Raw genomic sequence first — 18,771 nt, 5'->3', positions numbered from 1 at the left:
CATTTAAAAATTATCACGTAAAAAACTATCAAGCACTAAGTTAGAAAAAAACAGAATTTTGAAAGGGATAGTTAAATTTATGAAGCAATTCTGCCACACTCAGAGGCTTGCTGCTTGACATGCAAGCAAATTCTAGGGTGTATATTTTCCATGCAGGTGAACCTCTTTACATGGTATTAAAAGGTGGGAGAAAGGATGAAAGCAACAAAGGCTACACAATTACAGCCACGTGCAGAACACATGTACTTTGGATTTAAGCTTGTTTGCATGACTAATAGAGATAATATTGAATGTCTTTTCTCATCATTTCTTTTTTTTGGCTCAGTGCCTTTTTTGCTACCTCCAAGAGCTGTTAATTTTGTTCACTGCTGAGCAAAAGTCAAAGTCAGAGTCTAAACAGCTTGTAATGAGTTTTCAATGGCCCATCTCACTGAAATTGAGGGCAAAGGAGCAGCAGACTTAGACACTGTCAGCCCTCTGAATTTATTATTGAGGGAGCAACGCATTCGGTAGAAAATACATAGAGGAGGGGCTGAGAATCCTGTCGGTTTTGCATTAAGCCTTTACCAAAGATGTGTATTACTTATGTAAATACCTTGACAACACAGACAAACACACAGAAATCAATGTAATGTAGCTCAATTAACTGTGCAGCTAGATTGGTAGTAGAGTATGTTGCAGTAACTTTATTTGGCAGCCATTTAGTACTGGAAGTTTTAAGTCCTGCTCCAGAAAAGTGATTAATACTTTGCTAAATACCTTAAAGTCACAACGAAACCAGGGGTTAAAGGGTGCTTAGCACTGACAGGGAGTCAATGATAATTTTGTGAGTCCTTAGTGACCATTTTTATGGACTGCACAAAAAGGGTTATCTTTCACCTCCGCAGCCATAATGCCGCCGTTTGTGAGCCTGTCAGACTTCACCCGCTGCTACAGGGCTCTCGAAGACGTTTTTGTAGTTCTGCCTCTTCAAGTGTACACTTGAATATGTTTCACTAACCTCTACATAAGCTGTTGTGAATCCTATTGCTTCATCCTCACTGAATTGATTGAACATTACAGATGTAAGCTGATCTAGCAGCTCTATTCTTTCAAAAACGAGCAATAAAGCTACTATTAGGGCTTCTAAACCCAGGAAAGAGTTCTCAACAGAGAACTTCTGTATTTATAACTACCATTCTTGCTTTTACCTGGAAGCCTGTAGTTGAGTTCGTGTTATGAAGGAAGTCAGGCTTTATGGGTAGATTGGTGAAGAATAGTACTGGAAGATTTTTAAATACTGTCTGAAGGAGTGGTCCCACAAGAGAATGCATACAAGAAGCACACAGAATAACAGTAGGTGAGGTGGCATAGTATCAATTATTTATTGGTCCTTATTTGGGATGAGCTGAAAATGCACTTACAGTTTCACACATTGTAAAGTCTGTTACCTCAACCTTTCACCAATCAAGCCTTTCGTTTTATCACAAATACTCCACATTCTATATATGCACACTTCACATATCTTTCTTTTTTTCTTATAATTACACACCCATAAAGAACTATGCTTCTGTGATATTTTATGCTACTTTTTCATGCATCACTACTTACGCAGGGAATAGCACTGAGGAAAAGTTAGCAATAAAAAATGCAAGGCTTTGTTTGGCTTGATGTCATTTGGTTTAATGCCAACAAAGAAACACCTCCAAATCACATAAACATCCGATCCAACGTCAGCATTACTATGTTCCAGTCTTCTAACGACATTACATAAAACATGCTCGCTACCTTTACCAAAAAATTTTTGCCTATTATAAAAATTGTAGTCATGTATATATTGAAAAAATATTTATACGTCTTTTTTGTCAGACGATACCAAAGACGCACAATCTGCAGTCCCCTACCTCCAGTTTTTTGCACAGTCCACCAAAACTCTGGATTTGCCTCTGACGTGGCTGTGAGAAAGAGATTTGTCAGAGAAGAGATTAACAAGTATTCAGGTGAAACTGGAGGCCATGACATAACTTTTGCTCTCAAGTGTCGCTTCATTGGTTACCTTATTTTCCGTAAGTTTAAGCAAAGAATTTCAAATTCAGTGCAACACACGACAATTTCCTCTGAGGTCCAGGTTCACACACTGAGTAGGTTGGACAACCCTGATCCCTAGCATCCTTCCAGCAACCCACAATTTATCTAGGTACCCACATGCGAAGTATAATATAAAGGTTGTAATTTGTTTACTGTAGTGATGTGCCCTATTATTCTTTGCAAAAAGAAAAAAAGGCAAAGTGAAGTTCTTGAACTCAATGTATTGTCCATATTCAGAGGCAGGGAGAGACTGAAATGTCTTTTAAGAAGAGAAATTAACAATATTAAGAGGACAAGAAAAATATGCACCATGTCATTCAATATTGCACAAAAGGACAAGGAAGAATTGTACAGAGTCAGTAATACATGGGTAGAAAATCACATGATTTAGTGTAACTTACTGGGAATATATTCAACTCCTCTGTATTCAGTATTATTGACAAGCATTATATTCAGGTAATTAATGTTTAAATGCAAATGAATGAGGACACTATATCACCAGCAACAGAATTCACTATGGAGATACTGCTACACTGAGAACAAGTGGATAGAATATGCAGCAGCAAATAGAGAAGTGTTGACAAAAGGTACTCTAAGAAGAGAAATGAAAAATTAATTGTAGGAAAAATATTTTCTGATGTTGCTAAATCTTTCCAAATAGATGTCAGTCTACATGTTCACATTAAATTTCTTAGATTTTGCAAACAAGCATCTTTTAAGAAACCATACACTTAGTGTACTTTAAATTCTAAATTCAAATTATTTTACTGGCAAAAATAATGTGTAATATGTATTTGGTAGTGCCAGATAAAAGGGTTTGTATAGTTTGAGACGAATGTCACATCCATCCTCTTTTGCGTATGCATCACATAATAGCCTGTTTTATATAGGACATAAGACCTTTTCAAAAAGGGCCTTGAATGAATAATGTACTACAGAGTTGTGTATGTCATCACATATAATAGAAGAGTCTCTTGCACCATGTATTAGTGAGGATAGATCTCCTCTGCAATTCTATCATCACATAAACCACCTTCCAAAATTGTCATAGTCGGGTCGGACCAAGCATTTCAATTTTTCATAGCACTATTTTCAGTTTTCCTGCCTCTCACGTTAAGTATTGTCAATAGGACTTCAGATACTTGTGCACACCATTTAGCAGAGAAAGTAAGGTACAGAACAGCAAATCATTTCAATAGCAGCTGTCCGCTTCTGTATCTTCCCAAGGATGCTAATTTGGATTGTGCAGTCTAGTTCACAATAACATTTATCTCCCATCTATACTAAACTAAGTAACAAGCAAAGTGCAACATATTATTCCAGATGACTTCCAGCATCTCAAACAGTGAAAAGGGATATACCCTCGTATCATCACAAATCAAAGGGGAGCATGACTTTTTCTTCTTCTCAAAGCCTTAACACCTCTAGCTTTGCAAACAGAAATTAAAACATCATTTTTTAATTAAAACATGCTGAAAACCCGCATAATTCTAGGAGCAAAAAATTTGGCCCTACACTTGCATTTCACTATTATGTCTATGTTGAAAAGGTCCATTTTTTTCCATGGAACAGTGAACATTTATACAATCATTAAAAGCTCATCTTGCACCATATTTTTATCCTTCTCAGTTTTAATACATTTTTATAATTGCATTGAGGATATTCTAACCCTGTTTTTAGTGCAACAATAAAATTTATGAACCATGACAAACGTATCATACCAAAGACCACCCGAAGAATAACAATGTGCATGTCAATAGAAGAAACCTGGGCTTCTGCTTCACAGGAATTTAGGATTTGGGGAGGGGGGATGAAAAATACTTAAGATACTATTCCCTTGATAACCGTGAAATGGTAACAAGATCACACTTTTTTTCCTAAGCAAAATGAAACATGTGGTGTTGTAAAAGACAATTTTTTACAAACATGCTGTGTAGACAAGTTTGGTTGTAATGAGATTTTGAATTAAAAAAATTTAGTTTGTGCGCAGATTTTACTGATTTCATCATCGTCCTTTCTGGATAGTAAATGTGATATCCAATTACCTCACAGCTCTTGCTGCACAAGACCTATTTCCAAACCTATTTCCAATATCCCTATTTTTACCTGTGCAAATTTCTGCATGGCCCCTACTCCACAGCTGCTGACAGCCTACCGTGTTAGCCCGCTAGAGATAATATTCTCAGACAGTAAATGGTTTTCAATTAGAAAACCCTTAGAACCAAATCTTGTTTTTACATCATATTATTGATTAGAAATGCATTTAAACATGCAATCACAAAAGAACATGCATAAGAACTCCTAAAATTTACTGAATTCTAATGATGTTTAAAACAGGTATTTTCTAATTAAATATACTGTGTATTTGAGCGTATATTTCTGGAGTTTCCCTGGTGTTTTATAATACAATACCATATTTTTAAAGTAAATCATGAAAAGGAGGGGGTAGGGAAAATCCATTTGAATACTTAAAGTTCCTAGGTTATTCTAAGTCTCCCTAACATATCACTTTGTCTTCTCCAAATAAGAAAAAAAGAAATAAACTCCCCAAAAAAGAAATATCCTGATAAGGTTCATGCAAAAGTACAGATAATCCACCCAATTTTTTAAAGAGTTATTGTGACAAAACGAATTGAAAAGGTATTGTAGATACAAGAATACATAAATGAAATGCATCCCACTGGAAAAGCTTTTTTGCTCACATTGTCATTTACAGCTTCTGAATTAATAGACCAAGAAAGGCACCACAGGCACCAACAAAATGCAGTAAAACCATTGGCAGCCAGTGGTGTCTCAAAGTTTAATTCCCCTGGGGAGAAAAGGACACTGCCTAATCTGTATTCAGTCCTGACATTGTCCACATCTGATATGGAACATTAGCTACTAACTCTCTCAATAGACTAGTGTCCTTCAGTTTATATTACTTTATGTTAATAGTAGAAAAATTACACACAACATCATTTATCATTGTTATACTGTACTATACAACCCATAGCTTATTTTAATATATTTATTTACCCCTAAGAGGTACAGAAATTTAAACATATATCTCTAAATCTATATAAATTTAAAGATAAACTTATAGTGCCAGAACCAGTGCAGAGCTACAAAAGGGATATCCCCCTTAAAAATTTATTTTAATTGTATATATAATCTAGTGAGGGATCACATTGCTTTAATCTGAGAAAATCACGTTATTTGTGTTATAAATGTTACAGAATCAGTACATAACATAATGGTGCACCTTAATTATAATTTATCTTTTGATTTTTTTTTTTTCCAGTTCCACTACAGGCAGCAGCTCTATTGCTCTATTTTCACATCCTCCTTCTCCCTCAGCTATCTGCCCTTACATTATTTACCTAGAGCTCAGGTAGGCAAGCTCAGTCCCCTTTAAAGTAAAAAAACAATGCAGTTCATGAATCAACAAAGAACTAGGATTTTTTTTTTTCTGGATCACACATCTACATCTCAATGCATCTAAATTTCAGTTAGTCTGTTTAAAAACACTCCTGCAGTCAGTGATGTGTGCTGTTTGCCTGGACTACCCAGAAAAGAAAAAAGACAGCATGATGAAGAAGAGAGAAATCCATACTCCATTAAACGTATATTACTTTAACTTTACTTTTTAAAATCTAAGATGCAAAAAGCTTATTAATGATGGACCTACTTTTCAGGAGGGGTAATTATCTACAATCATCCAACCACACTGAATTTCAGCTAATAATTCCTACATAAAATTCAGAATTTTTTTTTTGCTAATGGGGACTGTTTTTTATTTCATTTCATGCAGAAATGTTAATCTTAATTTAAAGGTTCAAGAAATGGAAAATGTAACACATAGCCACAAATACATTTTTTCCCAAGAGTTAGTACCTTTCCTATTAAAAAAATCCATCCTATTTGCAAGCTGAATTTTTGCAACTTCAGCATCCAGTCTTTGGATCTTATTCCACCTGAACTTCCTCCATCATGCTTCAGTGCTGTAGAATAACTCATTAAAGTCTGACTGGTTTTAGAACAATTACTCCAGATTAAATGGAAGTTAAGTAGAGTGACTGACAACACTAGAATATTTTTGGATGGTGAACACCCATTTGTTTTACTTCTTACCAATGAATGTTTTTGCTAAACTGCACTGAAAACAAAGAGAAAAACAAACCACCCCCTCATACATATGATTATTAAGAATACCATAGCCTGTCTCTACAAATATTCAATGAGACATTTTCTCAGGTCAGATGGTTTCAGATAGCTTTACTGAGTAAGAATGCTTAAACATTTTCCAGGTAGAAACTAAGTTCAGATTCTGACATCCTGTTGAATATTGCAGCATTTGTCAAGAAATCATGACCACAGCTTTCCTGTGGCAAGGAGAGCAGGTTACGAAAGAACCTCTTTTGCCATAAAACACAAGAAGGATCAGATCTTTAAACAGTCAGAATTTCCATTTCACAGCAGTTTTTCCCCAGTAGGAACTGAGTGATAAATTCAATATTTGACCTTAGAATTTGTAAGGCAGCCACGAAAGAATATATTCCATCCAACAATATTTTTAATCTATTTTAAAGTGAAGAGACATGTTCACACTTGAGATTGTTTGGCACTTTTTTCTAGTTAAAAAATAACTTAAGTCACAGTTGGATAATGTCTGTACACAAAAAAAATAATTTAAACATGACAATTTAAGAGGAGAGTTTGAACATAAATGTTACCACAACTGCACTAGCTTATATTCACAACCATGATCAACTTTCCACTGGTGGTGCTCATTTATTATTTGTACTACAACCATTACAATGAAAAAAAAACACCCTACCCTCTATGAGAATAAAAGACGTAGAAGAATTGGTCAGTTTATACTATGATGCTCTAGCAAAATGAAGGCAGACAGACAGACAGGCTGGTAGATAGACGTTCTTGCTTACTCATTCATTAAGGTCATCTCCTGACCCGCGTGCCACTAAGGAAAAGGCAACAGCTGTTTCCAGTATCAGTGGTAAGAATGATGGAAGTGAATTAATCCACAGATGGAGACCAGCACCTGAAGGGACCAGTCTGGTGAGCAACAACAGTCTTTGCCTGAGAAACACACTTAAATGTTACCATATGGAGCGCTAACAGAAGACAGAGGGGAATGAAAAACTCTGCACATCCTGTTATTGCCACAAAAGCTTAAGTATCATATTATTGATAAGGATAACAAAAAGACTGTCTGCCTAGGCATTTCTGATTTAGAATTCATAAGCTATCAAATTAGTTAAGATGATTAAATTACTGAACTACATGGAAAGATTCCACGCAAATAAGCCAGTGTAAAATAAGATCGCAAGAGAACAGAACTTAGAGATGCAAAAGACCAATTAAAATCTGAATGAATTCCCCCTGCATGATATATTTTTCAGACTGAAGACACATCAGCTGTTAAGCTGATACGACACTTCATGTTAGTCAAAAGGCTGAAAAGCTGCAATCATGTTTTATTAAAATAACTACACATACTGGGCTGGGATGAGGGAGAGTAGAAGAGTGCCAGAAAACAAGAACAATTAATTTAATGTCTCTGAAATCTTACGTGTAGCATTCACAGTTCAGACACCAGAATATAACTGTCCATCTTTATTTGAATGTATTTTCTACACACGGTTTCAGAATCTTTTTGGAACAACAGACGGGAAGAAACAGAGCTGCACTATCAGAAATGCTGAAAAATGAAGGTCAAATATATTGACAAAGATGGAGAACGGGACAGCAAATATTTGGAGATCACTGGCCAGTTTCATCTCTCCCTTATGAACCACAAAACTCACTACAATAAGGAAAACAAATGCTTGCAGTTAGGAAGCCTGTGTCCTGCAGCACCGAGGGCTGCGCACAGCTGGTATTGCACCAGGGCAAAGAAGAAACCACGCTCTACCACCCAAACCACCAGCTGGGGCAGAATTTGACAGACAATTTTCACTCTGCCAGTTGACAGCAGGTTACGGTACCTCTGAGATTCTTCTCTGGGCATTTCACCACAGTAAGAAATTCCAGATTAAATTAAATGGACGGGTATGACTACCCACTTGTGAGAACAGGTATTTGTGTAAGTGCCACACTACACGTACTCCTTCCTCACACTTGTCATCTAGTTTTATTCAGCACAAGAAATTGTAAGCCTGGAACAAGCGTGTTCGTGTTGCAGAACAAATCAGAGGTTTTCCTTGATTTTTGCTCCCTGAAGTGTGGCCCCAGGGTATCGGCTTTGGGATCATCAGATTAAGAAGTGTGTGTACACTTCTACTTCTAAGGCTTTTTTAGCGTTTGCATTAAAAAACACATTTTAAAGTAGTTTTAGAACTAAGATGTCAATAGATCTCTAAACTGAGATTCAGGGAAGCAAGATTTCAGCCCATTCAGGGAGCCTTAAATGAGGAGGAAAGGTTTACCTACTTTAAATGTACTTTTACATTTCAATAGGTTAAAAAAGCTTCACTCCAAAATGAAATTTTGCAGGTCATTTACTGATTATGATTAAATCACCTTCATTCATTACCGCATGGAAAATAAGCCACTGTACTCAACATGGGAGGTAATCTTAACTGCTTAGCAATTTATTCAAATACTCAGAAGTTGAAATCATTTCTGGGCGGTTCATTCATTAATAAGGGCAGATGGATGGCAGTTTGATATATTATTTAAATATCTTTGAAATATAATTCCTAGTTTATATAGGTCAAAGAGCTTTCTCTGTTTACGTATTCAAACCTGTACCATATGAATAAAGATAGATTTCAAGATGGGATTCTGTGAGGAGATTCAACTTCTGGGGTAAAATAAGTGCCACACAAATACACAGAATTTTTCCTGCCCTATTTTCTTCATATTGTGTATCCAGGTTCTATTAAAAGGGAACAAATACAGTCGAGGCGGCAGAAGGTAGCTGTTCCACAAAACCAAGTAAACATCAGTAATACGACATTACCTTTTTCAAGAAGTACCTTTTACAATTGTTTCCAAGAGTTTTGTAAAATCCCTGTTCTCCAGTTCCAACTGGGAAACCAAGTCTTTCCCACTCCTTTCATGTGGATTCCACAACAGGTGCTTGAGTGAGGGGATTTGGGTGCTCCAAAGTATTTTTACAAAGTATTTTGCCCTTGTCAGGCGGTGCCAATTTGTATAACAGTGTCCTGCTAACAAAAAGGAAGCATGCTATCATAATTTCAGAGCATCTTCTCTATTGGATGGGGGCAGGGAGGCAATATTTAAGTACACCAACTATGTCTCTTTAATTAGGTCATTAATCACCATCCTTCAGAGCTCTTGAGATTCTTTTTTTCAAAACCCATATGCTTAAGCTTTAGAAAAAAGTTCTTCTCAGCTCTGAAACCAGTAAAATACTTTTACTATTCCTATCAGAACAATAATCTGCATGTTTACCTAGCACTTAAATTCTTCCATGCATACATTTTCATCAGTGCACTAGCTGTTCCCCTCCAATCTCCGCTTGCTGGAGTCCAAGAACAAGTCACAGAGCTCCTTCCCCATACCCCAAGGGGGAAGCTCTGTTCTCACCTGTAATGACGTAAATCCCAAGCAACTTATTTCCATCAGTGAAGACACCCAGAGGTCACAGAGAACTCTGCGGTTTCCTTTGCTTCATCCTTTTGCTTCATCCATTACTTACATCTTTTAAAAAACAACAGGTGCTGTAAACTAAAGTGTGTGCAGCAGAACTCGGTTTCCAAAATGATTTACAGTTTGAAATGTGGCTTTAGAAAAATTCTGCACAAAATCTGTGCTGCAAAAAACATGGAAAGTAAAATGCCTTCTAACCAGATTATGAGACTGAAAGGGAGCATTCAATTTTCTAAATTTAAGCTATGTAACACAGATCACTGAATTTTATCCAGTTTCTTCTCTATTCAGTGCAATCACTCACATATGACTAGCATATTTTCCAGAAACAGCTAGTCTTGAAACATTCACAATTATCTCTTTTTACAATACTATTGCTGCTGTATATTACTGTAAATTAATGTGAACAGAGAACTGGAAACGAAACTCAGCTGCAAATCTTTACATCGTTCAGAACTCCGGGTACCGAAGCTGACTTTTGCCCTGTAACAACGGTAGCGTGTATAAATACCACACTATGTGCCAGCAGACAAAGAAACCCACCTTTGAAAACCTGAAGTATATCTTCCAGATAGGCTAAAAAAGCTGGCAAATAACTAGAAAGGCCATTAAAATGCACAGACAATTTTTACATGCCCCTTGTCGTACATCATGAGTCAGAATGGAGATACCTAGAAATAGCCTTAACTTTCTCTTCTACAGGTGCATGGAAGTGAGGTGTGTGTGGCACAGACATGTCACACATGCAGGTGTCTGTAGCCCACTTCACACTCTGGCAATGAAATGACAACAGCTGTCTGCCTGAATGGGCCTTCTACCAATGATTCTGAGATGGAAGGCAGTCTGCCAAAAATTAATAATCTACATTAGGCTTTTTCTAGTTTTTTAATAATTTGTAATCACGCGAGAGATGAGTGGGTGTTTACTCCATTTCAGTATGAGTTTTGTTGTTTTCAGTTTAATTTAATAACAGCCTAATCCTAGAAAGCGCTGAGCATCCACCACTTCTGATGACATCAGTGTGAATGGTTCTGAGGTCTGCATCTCTCAGAAGTGGGCCCCCAAAATCCATAATTTTCAGCTCGCTTCACTTTCTGTAGTGTGCCACCTACTTTTCCTGAGGGAGGCTGTAAGTGGCTCCACGATGGACTGGGATGGACTGTACTGAGTTGCTTCTGAAACAACAGTAGAGTGTGGAGATGTGGTACCCAAGAGAATCAATAATTCTAAGCTGATGGAAAAATTGAAAGAGAAGATGTAGATGAGAGAAGCAGGAGGAAGAAGGAGAACAGCAGCAGAAAAGAGTAGCAGTCAGGACAGGTCCAACAGAAGAACTGTAAAGACATGAATCAAATAAGGAAATATATAAAGGCAGATTCTTAACCCATATAAAATATTATAGTTGCACTGATAGAGGCAGAAAATCTTCACCCACTGAATTTTCTTTCCACAGAGTTTAAGCTCTGAAAAGACAGGAGAGCAGAGAGAAAAGGAGCAAAAATAAAAATAAAAGGACAGAGAGAACACTGTATACAAATAGTCAGAAATAAGTATATTGCTCTTCGAACTTGGTGTAGTGCCCATAAAGTAGGCTTAATTTGTTTCAGTTCTTGTTGTGGGACTGACTGTTACTGGAGTTTCAGAGCAGTTGTGAGTAAAAGCTACACAAAGGACAGAGGTGAGAGCTGCCCCAGAACCAGAAGACAGCTGGAGTGGGACATGAGCGCTCGTGTCTCGTGTAGGTGAGAAGTGCTGCTGCCTCAGAAGGAGAATTACTGTTGCCATTATTTTCTTATTTTACTTAGCGTGACTGCTGGCAAAGGACATTTCATCTTACTTTGCTTAATTCTAGACAGCCAGTCATACCGAGTTACTGTTTTTACTTTTATGTATTATTATAGAATTAGTTTTATAGCTGTTATTTCTCAATTAGTGTATTCCCTTCAGGCAGCTGCAGCCTTTGAAGTTTAGTTTCTTTCCAGATGAAGCCACCATTGCCATCTCTAAGTCTTGAGACCTTTTTTATACACGAGCCATCATCACCACTATCCCACATTGCAGGCTCTCTCTTTCCCAGCTTGCTTGGCATAGCTGCTAAAAGTCACAGTGGGCCTGATATAATTTTTGCCTTTGTATCCTTGGGTCTTAAGAGGAGATAACCGTACCACCTCCATCTTGTGCCGCTCATTATGAATATTTTGGTCTAACTTGTTTAGCTTTTCCTTGAAATGACTATGCTTTTTTCCTTTCATCAACTGCCAATTATTTACTGCATAAACTCATGAGTGTAAGTGAGAAACTTATCCATGGAAATGGTTACACTTTAATGAGCCTCTGCTTTCTCCAGGCACAAGGACATTAAAAGGCATTTAAATGGTACAATTCTTATCGAGGACCTATCGTTTGGTTATAAGCAATGTCCTTCATTCTATGCAAGCAGGAACATGAGAAAACGCTCAGAAACTTCTCAGTGATAATTTTTGGCAAGGGTTGACTTCTAAATGAAAACCATAGCTGTCATGAGGACACATGGAAGGAAACTCCTTACCTGTTCTCTGGAAACAAATGATGGGAGCCTGCACTTTCTAATGGAAAGACAAATGATACAGATGAAGAAAGATGTGGATTACAGATCTAAAACATAGGGAACAGTAGTAAATCAGTTCCATTAGCACAAAATATAAAGCTTTCTGCTTGACTTAAAACCAGTACATGGAAACATGAGACCGAAGTAAAGTATTACCACCACCATTATTGAAACTTCACATGAAATAACCTTAAGGAAAGGTCTGCCATACAGCAAAGTAATCATCAAAATAAACGCAAGTTTTAAAACAGTACTTGCAACTACACAGCATGCACCCAAAGATACTAATGGCAACAGAGAATATTGTTAAAGCATCCTTCTTCTAACACACATGAAATACCCACACACTTCTTATATACCGCTACCACCAATTGACCTAATGTTCTATCAATAAACCCGATAAACTCCAACATATATGCTAACACATTCTACACTTCAGATTTTTTTTCACCTGCACTACAAGTTAAAACCTTAGTTCCACACAAAAAGACAACTAATGTCTCCAAGATAATCAAACTCAGGTCGGTATTTTGTCTACGGCAAAAATAAGTCTGAAATTCACATTTTGTACTATGGGGTGATGGTAGAAACTTTGACGAACGTCTTTGTAATAGCTAGAACAGAATTTCCCACATGGACTGAGATAAATACCATCTTCTTAATTACCTATTTGAAATATGAAAGGCAAACATCTAGGCACTGTGTGTATTTACTCCAAAGGCTTGAATAGGATTTTTAGATATTATTGGGACTTGTCTGGTGGATGTCTACTTATAGGGCATCTAGAAAAAAAAAATTGATTGGGAGGATTTGAATGACAAGAGGGCTACTGGCTAAATTGAGGGAGAGTCTTTCCCCTCTATTTCTTCTGTATCTTCCAGAAGCTGTAACTCCTTCTAGTACGTGAAGGGATTGCACACCCCTCCTATCCTTCCCCAGCATGCTGATACATGGGAACTCCAGCTCTCAGCACTACAATCCAACAAACAGGGAAGATCATAAAATATTACATAGGCACAAACTGCATGAGTAATTGGGCATCTCAGCATTCTTGGGACCCCTTGTAGAAGCTGGTGGGGGTTATCAAAAAGCAAAAGGAAACATGGCTTAAGAAAGGAAAGATGCTTTTACCACAGTGAAATAAAAATGCTTTACAAATAGTCATTGGCAAAAATTGAAAAAATAACAGCTTTCTATCTGATCCTATTCTGGCATGAACTATCACCCCACCAGAATATAAATATTTTTGTGGTACCCATATTATCTGTAATTATTTGTCCTGGTGAATTATTAATATGCATTTACCAAAGGATTTCTGGAAAAAAAAAAGCTTTCCTAAGAAGCAGGAGGGAAGAAAACTAAATTAATAAATCATTCTGCCTCAGATCTCTGAAAGATGTGTTAGTGATGATGTTTTATACTTTTGGTAATTTTATAGCTATTGGCTTAACTTATCTATAGTCTGCCAACAAATTCCAACTAGCATTTGAAATAATTCAACTTGTCTATTTAAAGGGTGGATGTTTGTCCCTTTTTCTTTTTCTTTCAAAGCTTTCCTTCTAGAGACATGTATTGAACAGTTCTTGCCTGACCTATGGATTAATCAGAACTTAAATACTGTATTATTTCAACAGGCACTTCTAATATCTGTATTTCCTGCCATGAAATGTAATTAGGGAAAATTAATTTACCAGGGGATCTCTGAAGCTTTACCTTCTTCCCCACTGCTATTTGCACTGGGCGACATTCAAATGTAATTCCCTCTATTCCAAGTATATCAGGGCTATCTCCTCTAGACTGCCTCAGAGCAGAAAACGTCACCCAGTATTTGGAAAGTTCACAAATGTGACATTTTTCCAGTAAAACTGTACTGTAGCAGTCAACTTCAATAGGTTTATCATTGTTAATGAAAACAATTGGAAATACACTGAACATCTTGCTTCATGACTTAAATCAGTCTCTAACTATATTAGAGATGCAAGCCAGTGCTCCAGGACAGATTATCTCCCCGTGAGTCTCTGATGGACCTTTACTGTTTGTAAATGCAGCTGGTACTCACTGTTGTCAGGTAGGATAATAAACGAGGCACACCTCAGTTCACATCCTTTGTATCGGTTTTCATGTTATGTTCTTAACCTATACCATCCTTTCTTTTTCAACATTGATTTTGATTTGGAGGCCACATGATAATATTCAGCTGCAGTGGAATATTTTTGTATTCAACTTCAAAAACCCTTTCACAGCCTGCATTCAAAAGCTTTGTGGGCTGCAGGCCAGCCTTTGGAAATTCCTGTTACACAGGTTATCTGGAGACAGAAATGAAGAAACACATTGAATCATCTATGTGGTAAATGCAGCCCACCTTTTGCAATTGGGTTTCGAGGATTTTCACTGTAAAACAAAGGCCAGGGCAGACTACAGGGATGAGTTACAGAAGTATGTTCTATTTAACTCAACAGTGTCAGGCATATAACGTGCCCTTTATATCTATAGTTTATTTTAACACATATCAAGAAGACAGAAAATTAGTGATCAATGTAGAAGGGAGCATGAGGTTTCATTATAAATTAATGTAGGAAGAGTCGGATTTCAATGATGAAATGAACATGAATCTTAAAAATTGTCTGTCTTTATGAAACAGATGAAAATTATTACAGTATATAACTTTTTGGTGACATTTTACTGCAAAGGGCATATTGCTACAAAATTTAGCAATGATGTAGCTAACAGAAATACTGCAGGGATAGATAAGATTATTTATGCAACATGATAAAACATGAAACATGGATGTATTTGAGTCATCGGGTTGCAGAGTGGGGAAAATACTTTGCCCTGCTCTTAAGTGAACCCTCCTGTTAAATCAAGGAGCAACACAGATGGGACTTGTTGGGAGCCAAGATTGCACAACAGTAGTCAGTAGTCAAATGCAGTCCTCCCAGTTGTGTTCTGGTGCCCAGAAAGCTAGTGAAAATAAAAAAGGAAAAGAAGGAGAAAGTGCAAGAAAGGTTCAGAGAACTTTACTTGGGTATCCACTTTGTGGGTTTTTTTCCAAATACAAACCATCCCTGCAGCAACATGAGAATGCGCTGATAACTGCATGAAGAAGTCACCCACTGAAAATGAAACTGAGTAAAAAACGTCTGTAAGTAGTGACATTGCAACACAGAACTGGTGGAAGATTGCTGCAAAGTAATTCTACTCCCCAAGCCAGAGCTAGAGAAAACTCATAATCTCAGAAGTGGCCCTGGCTTAATATTTCTGGAGGCCTGGGATTAAATTCAGATTCTGGGATGTTTCTAAAATGGAAAGAACACATACATTGATTGACTTACATATATACATGATTGACTCCTAAGAAATAATCACTAGAATACAGAAGAAGTTCAGAGTTAACAGAAACAAACGTTTGCCAGAATAACAGAATCCTTATCAGTTCAATGAATCTTGGATATACAATCATTTTTTAAAAAATAAATCCCACATGTCAAAACCAGACTGAATTATATTAGTAAAATGTGGGCAAACTCTGCTGGACACATTTCTCTAATGCAAATGTGATGGAGAAAATAGATTTTCACACAAAACTAAGGTCAAAATTAGGTTTATCTTGGAACTAAAATTTTAGTCTTACCTAAGAAAATATTTTCCCATCTGTAAGTTTTCAATACTATTCTCGCTAGAATTGTAGAACTGAATTCAGACATAAATTACTTGCTATCCTTAATTAATAGAACCTATATTTGACCTTTGTCTTTTGTTTTTGTTTCTCTTCCCTTGTCTTTCCTTCCTACCTTGCCAGGATAAACCATTCTGTTACATTCACGAGCTTCAACTCTACTCATACCACTGTGATTTTCTTTAAACAAACAAAAAGACAGTAAAGGAAAGAAAAACAGTGAGAACCACCTGCAAACTATTATAAATTCTAAACCCACCCACACAGCCTGTAAATTATAAGTAAATGAAAGCAAGAAGATTCAAAGAGAGAAATAAAGTGGGTTTTGGCGTTTTTTTTCTCTATAAATACTGTGCAACAGATGATACTAAAATCTTTAAGAAAATACTTTTACACTTTTTGGTTGTGTGCAAACAACAATTTCAATTTCCTTCTTTGACTGGGAATGGTTTAACACCGTCCCTGTTATCTGAGATGTTCATGATGGACTAAATCTTTACTGGATGAAAATCACCCTATCTCAGTAGTGTGCCAACTACATTCCCTAGCAAAAAGCTATGGAATTTATGATTTTCCTGAATGGTCAATTTTCATCTGATTATCACACTGATACTTTTGTTGTTTATCTGACCAAAGAGGTTATCACTTCCTGAATACAATTGAGAGGAACCGGTCAAACAAAGCAAGCTATTGCATTTTTCTTACACTTGAAAAATCTTTGTTGTCTCTCTCATATAAGTAATGAATTATTATTCATTACGACATCCGAAAACTTTCTTTTGGAGAAAACAGAAAACCAAAGTCATAAGCCCTATTCCATACAAACACCTCACAAAGATCTTCTGTACTGATGCAGTTCTACCAGCTTCCCTCAAAACTAATTCTTTTAGGAGCAGAAACTAATATTGCTTAGCTACAAACTACCTTTTAATGGTTAACTAGAAGGCAAAAACCCCAGAGGTTGTATCATGGCTCTATTGCATCCAGAAGAACTTTGCTATGGACGTGGTAAGCTAGGTTTTCACCCAGTAAATATGTAAAACATTGAAAGTAATCTAAATTATTTTTCCCTGGAAATAAACCTGAAGTGTAATAAATTCAGTTCAGTACATTAAGATTTACTATTTCGTTTTTATAACAGATCTATCAGCATTCTGTAAAACTGAGCTCCTCACTAAGATGTCAGTGTAAAAAAAGCTACTGGAGTATTAAAATGCTTATCACTTACGTAGTAACTGAACACAACCCAAGTAAATGAATGAACTCCATTGCCGCAGAATATACTGGAAGAAGTTCAAGATTAGAAAACACAGGATAATTTTTCTTTCACATATCTGCCTTACTGTTCAGATGGATAAAATTTAACATAACTGTGCTTTCTTTTATTATATGTAATAATAAAGGCACAATAGAAATACTATAAAGGTAAGAGAACGGTGCAGTATTTGCCCTAATGTAAAACAAACAAAGGATGAACTTATGAAATATGAATGCCAAGAATTACAAGGTTTGAGCCTGGCCATGGAGGAAATACAAAAGGATATTGAAATATCCATTTTAAAAAATCCAAAGAAGTGTTATGAGCAAAGGAGCCACCCATGAAGTTTTTTGGTCTGAACTTTCAGCAGGTTAACACAGCTATATATATCTTACTTTGCATGTAAAATTGCCAAGCTCAGAGCATGCCGAATTGGGACTATGCAATGTAACTTAGAGCAATAAGTAAGCTAAAATCACAAGGCTTAATATGTATTACAATACAATACTGTTGAGTGTTTACTACTACTTATTTAATTTTACTTTATTACTTTCTTCCCTTTGTGCCTCTGTTTTCTACCAAGGATTTATTTATTTATTCATTCTTTTATTTATTCAGTTATTGAGGAGAGCTATCTGAGAAGTCAGCCCTCTTTGGACAGGATAATTGTGGACGGGAAGCTTCTGTGAAGTTACAGGTTTATATCAAAACACAAAAGTTCATCATATGAGTTCACCACCTGCCTCTCACTTCTTCATTTAACTGCTGACTCACACATAATTCACCACAAGTTTCTGAAACTTTTCAAATATTGTCTGTAAAACAAATTTAAAATCCAAACTGTAAGTAAAGTAACAGCTCAATCGGTGGAAAAGTAGTGATTTTGTGCTTTGTTTTGTCACAAAAGGACACAGCTATTTGGGACCTCAGTGTTCTCAAAGTATATTAGCTGTTAAAAACCCACTACACACAGAGCAGCAAAGTTTATGAGGTCAAAAAATGTCCACCTACCACAAACCACAAAGACAGGCTCTTGGTGTTAGTAGCAGAAAGAGACTTTTCATGTAGACCACAAGTTTGACCAACACAGAACTAGCTCTGGCAGGGAGGGACGTGCCGGCTGCCTGCAAGTCAAAAGGTGCTGCTCAAGTAAACACAACAAATACTTCAAAAACCCCCAGTGTCTCCACTAAACTACTAGAGAAGAGAAGCCAAGGAAATTCAGGCAGATTAATAAAAAACAGCTGATCAGAGTTACTGGAGGTTGCAGTGCTTTTCTTTTAAAAGAGTTCTTAATTTTTCCTGACCTAGAGTACTAGTGGTCTACTACAAACTGATTAGGGGAAACACAAAAACTTTAACTTTACAGTGATGAAGCAATAAAGACAGCAGACACTGCTCTTAAAGCAGCAAAGAAAATGGTGTTTAAAAAAAAACCCAGAAATTTCTACTCATCTCTGGACAGTCCCTGCACAGCGAGTTGAGAGCAGATCGCGGGCACTGTTTGGCACCTGTCTAAACCCAGTGAAGAGGTTGGGGACTTAATTAATGATTTTAGTTCTT

General features: G+C 36.7%; 1 protein-coding gene across 2 annotated transcripts in view; it reads right to left on the bottom strand.

The window, feature by feature from the left end:
* The window catches only part of WWOX (WW domain containing oxidoreductase), a 532,897-nt gene that overhangs the window by 218,510 nt on the left and 295,616 nt on the right, over positions 1 to 18,771 (bottom strand). Inside the window, exon 9 of one of the 2 annotated variants that reach the window (XM_075161454.1) lies at positions 18,220 to 18,332. The exons of the other annotated variant lie outside the window; for it this stretch is intronic. Coding sequence (XP_075017555.1) covers positions 18,220 to 18,332 — 113 coding nt within the window. The remainder of the gene's footprint in view (positions 1 to 18,219; positions 18,333 to 18,771) is intronic. 2 annotated transcript variants of the gene reach the window in all.

This window comes from Calonectris borealis, chromosome 12, assembly GCF_964195595.1.
Source record: "Calonectris borealis chromosome 12, bCalBor7.hap1.2, whole genome shotgun sequence".
Lineage (NCBI taxonomy): Eukaryota > Metazoa > Chordata > Aves > Procellariiformes > Procellariidae > Calonectris > Calonectris borealis.
The sequence above is the reverse complement of the archived record's forward strand: the minus strand, read 5'-3'. Positions and strand labels throughout refer to the sequence as shown.